This window comes from Octodon degus, unplaced genomic scaffold (genome assembly GCF_000260255.1).
Source record: "Octodon degus isolate 3935 unplaced genomic scaffold, OctDeg1.0 scaffold00008, whole genome shotgun sequence".
Lineage (NCBI taxonomy): Eukaryota > Metazoa > Chordata > Mammalia > Rodentia > Octodontidae > Octodon > Octodon degus.
In genome coordinates, this window is record NW_004524584.1 from 14,041,137 (window position 1) to 14,045,215 (window position 4,079).

At 42.9% G+C, this 4,079-nt stretch overlaps 1 protein-coding gene across 1 annotated transcript in view; it reads right to left on the reverse strand.

The window, feature by feature from the left end:
* Nucleotides 1-6: 6 nt before the first annotated feature.
* Prkar2a (protein kinase cAMP-dependent type II regulatory subunit alpha) overlaps nucleotides 7-4,079 on the reverse strand; it is a 107,774-nt gene continuing 103,701 nt past the window's right edge. The window contains exons 9-10 of the mRNA XM_023704557.1: nucleotides 3,410-3,551; nucleotides 7-2,672 (exon numbers count right to left, since the gene is read on the reverse strand). Coding sequence (XP_023560325.1) covers nucleotides 2,539-2,672; nucleotides 3,410-3,551 — 276 coding nt within the window. The 3' untranslated portion in view covers nucleotides 7-2,538. The remainder of the gene's footprint in view (nucleotides 2,673-3,409; nucleotides 3,552-4,079) is intronic.

Below are 4,079 nucleotides of genomic sequence, written 5' to 3' on the forward strand. Positions count from 1 at the left end.
AACATGAAACAACAAAGGAATCTCTTTCCAACATGCATTCCTCCCTGTGAGACTCAGCTGCCAGGGTCAAGCTTGCTCAGCACAATGGGGACACCTCAGCCTTCAGTCAAACTTGGTCTGTATCTTGGATTCTCCAAACTGCAAAGGAAAGTGGAACACTGCAGTAATGGCTTTGTTCTTTCTCACTAATGCTGTTCTCTTTAATGTCTCCTTCCCTCAAGGTAGGGGCCTATCCTCCCCAGGGGACTCACACGCAGTGAGGGTCTGGACTGACGAGCCTATGTCCACTGGAGTAAAAGCAGAAGGACATGAACATGGTGAATGCTCACCTGTAAAACAGTACCATCAATGTGTCAGGGTGTCAAGGAAGGCTTTGTAAAAGGAAAGACAGAGCAGGACTTGTGAGCAGGCTCATCCCTAGCAGCCTGAAAGGACAACTGGCACAGGAGTCAGACAGCCCTGATGCTGGCATGAAAAGGTGGCCGGGGGGCATTTTCTCAGCATTCAAACACAGTCCTATCAAAGTCTTGGGCTGGACTTGTGTGTCACTCTTGAAGCCCAACGCACCTGCTATCTTTGCAAGAAACAGGTGTGACTCTTGTCTAGTGAAGTACAAGACCCGCTTTTGAGTTTACTTGACAATAAAGTAACACTATAGAAAAGAATCTTAGAAAAATCACGGGATCACCACATGGGATTTCCCAGAACTAGCTGCCTGTTTTGGAGGATTAGTTACAAACAACCTTTCAAGAGTCTAAGAGTTGCAACACAGATTACCCAGGGTAGTCTCAAAAAAAAGAGTTCTACTTCATGGATCCCTTGTAGTATCTGAGTCTAAGTCATTCTGATCACTTAAAAAAATCATTCTGAAATACAGCTAATTAGGATCATTCATTAGAATTTTACCCACTAAACTTAAAAGGTTAAAAACATTTTAAATACAAGTTAAATTACCTTCTTTGGAGATGAACAATTAGAACCCCAAATATTTCAACATCTTAATTAGAAAGGTCTTACAGTACTTTAATGAAACTGTAAATGATGCCTTTTGTTTTCTTTTGCGTGGTGTTGAGGAGGGAATCCAGAGCCTCATGCCTACAGAGTGAGTACACTACCACTGAGCTTTATCTCCAGTCCCAACGATGCCAATTTTTGGAAACTAACACTAACACTTTCTGGAACTTTAGAATGAATGTTTAGGGCAGCTGGCAAGCTCCATATTGATGAATACATCCAAAGGGAATTCCCTTAACAGCCAAGCTGGCCTGGAACTTGTAGAAATCCTTTCTCAGCTTCCCCAGTGCTCGGACTACAAGTGTACATCATCATTTCCCACTGAAATACATTTTAAAAAAAAAAGGCTCCTAAACAGTTTTAGAACAGATGGTTCAACAACCAAACTATGCAACAACTGAAGTAGAAGGAAAGGGCTGTCTGTGTAGCACACTTTCTTGTCAGTATACTGCCATTTGCTAGTAAATGCAACTGGGAACAAGAAATGGCAGGACCTGCTGAAAAGTATTTTGCTCAGATAAAGCAACAGCACCTCCAGACTCTGGCTACTTCTGTAGGCACCACGCTCTAACCAAATGAGCTAAATGGTCACCCCAGCTCCTTATCAACAGATGGCAATTCATTCATTCATGCAAACTGCAAAGATTAAAAACAATGTCCACCAAAACAAAAGAAAAATCTCTAACCCAGAAAACCTTTCCTGGCTCCCTACTACTGGTAAAATGTGCTGGATCCAATTTTTAAAGCTCCAGCATAGATTTTTAACCTCAGTCTGCTTTGGAGCCTTAACCAGCCAGGCTTTCCATATGTATCACCTCAGTCCTGCAAACAACTATGGCATGTGATGTCACTAGCAGACAGCGTAATGCCAGTGAACCATGGACCTCCAACACATCTGGTACCATTTTTTCATGTAAAACCAAAGGCAGCAATTGTGAACACACTGTGGATTTTCTTAAAGGACAGATGAGGAGACTAAAGGCTGTTTCCGCCCTTTAGAAAGACCAGAGGAGGGAATCTACAGTTATACAAGTTTCTGCAGACCTTATTTATGGTAACTTCCAAAAGTAATAGTAGCAGCAAGAGAGGAAAGGAGGATGTTTACACTTTGGACTTTGTATCAGGCACTTAAATTGTTGGAGAGACATGCCATTCTGAACCAAAGATGCGAAAACTGGGTTGGAGTAATCATTACAAGTGGTTTAATAATGGGCTTTCAAAAGCAAAGTGGAGGTGTGAGTCAAACCTCTGCTTATCCTTCAGTGCTGACTTTTTCTGTTTCTTTTTTTTTTGATACCAGGATTGAACTCAGGGCCTCACACTTCCCAAGCAGGTGCTGTGCCACTGAGCTACATCCCCGGTCCAATGCTGACTTTCAAATTTTCTAAATGCCCCAAACCACAGCAATCGCAGCAGTGGTGGCAACAGTAGGAACGGTTCTGTCGTGTCTATTTTCTGTATGTGTTCTGTGGCTGACTGGAAGGTTCTGGTGTCACACTGAGAAGGCTCTGGAAGGTGGCACATCTATTGCCCCGGGTCGGTCAGATCCAAGCTGGAGCCAAACATCTTCACTAGCTGTTCTTCATAGTGTGAGATGTTTCTCTTCATAATGTCCATGCAGGGCCCCAAAAGTCTCTCAAATGCTTGAACATCCATAACTATATTGTAAAAAAGAAGTGAGGGGAAGAATGAGTTTTCTATACAAACAATTCAAGTAATTTCTCTCATGCTAGCCTTTTTCTAAGTATGACCACGGGGGAGGGTAACTAAATCTACAGGTACTTGGAAAAAGAGTTGTCTGCACAGGAATGGAGCAGGGTGAGGCCATGTATATTTAGGAATTGCAAGTCAGGTGCAGTAGTGCACACCTATAACCCCAGAAATCTGGACAGCAAGACAGGGTGAGCCCAGATGGAGTAACTTAGCAAATTAGTAAGACACTGCCTCAAATTATAAAGAAAAAAAGGAAATTCCATTCAAAATAATAAATTCAGTAAGTTTAAGACTTGGAGAGTCCTGGAATGCCTGTTTTCCCTGTTCTTCCATAGCTTTGATTCTATTACTACTCTTCATATGACTGGATGGGTATATGAAGAGTAGTAATAGAAGGCTTTCCCTGGGGTTCCACTCACAGACTGTACTGAGTGCTCAGAAATGTCCATTAGGGTACTGGGCATGTCGTTCAGTGGTGAAGTGTGTGCTTAGTATGTGTAAGGTCCTTATTTTAATGCCCAGAAAAAGTGTGCTAAAAGAAAATATTATTCCATCTCTTGATTGGTGACACAAACTGTCCCATATCCAAATGTGAGTGAGAGCTGGTGGGAAAAGGCTTGCTGATGGGAAAAAATACTGTACATTAGAAAAAAAGTATTAATGCATGAAGAATTTTTCTTACCTAAGCAGGTGACATTTCCAACTGCATAAGCCGACGCAGCTCTAGGTTTGTTGGTGACGAGTGCGAGCTCTCCAAAGTACTGCCCCTTGTGGCAGCGGGCAATCTCAACCTCCTGGCTCCCAGCATCCTTGTTTGTTTTAGTCTACATCAGGCGGAAAACATGACCTGAGATGACCAGGATCATAGCTGGCCAGGTCCAGATGCACATGCTCAAACTTCTTAGCACGTTCAACACAGTTACAGAGAAACTAACTGGCACAGGTTCTAACTGCAACATGTGAACTCCATGTACTCATTTCAGGGGTCTGGTTTCATTACAAGAGCTGGCTTTCCCTGGGGTTCCACCTGAAATCTAGGGTTTTTCAAGTAATGGTTAGATAGCAAGAGGAAAGGTGCAGACCATTTTCTGGGAGATGCCAGCTTCTGCTACAGAGTGGGAAAGACAAGACCTTGAGCTAATTGTAAGTTAGAAACTTCTCTAAGCCACAACCCTGGATTTCTCTGATTTGAGACTGTGCCTGTCTTAAACTGTTTTTTACAGACAAACTTTCTAGTAGTCTTTTTTTTTAAACATTTATTGTGTGTGTGTGTGTGTGTGTGTGTGTGTGTGTGTGTGTGTGTACGGCCAGCTCAGCCCACCAGGGGGCGAGGCTGGCTGGCATGTGGTGCT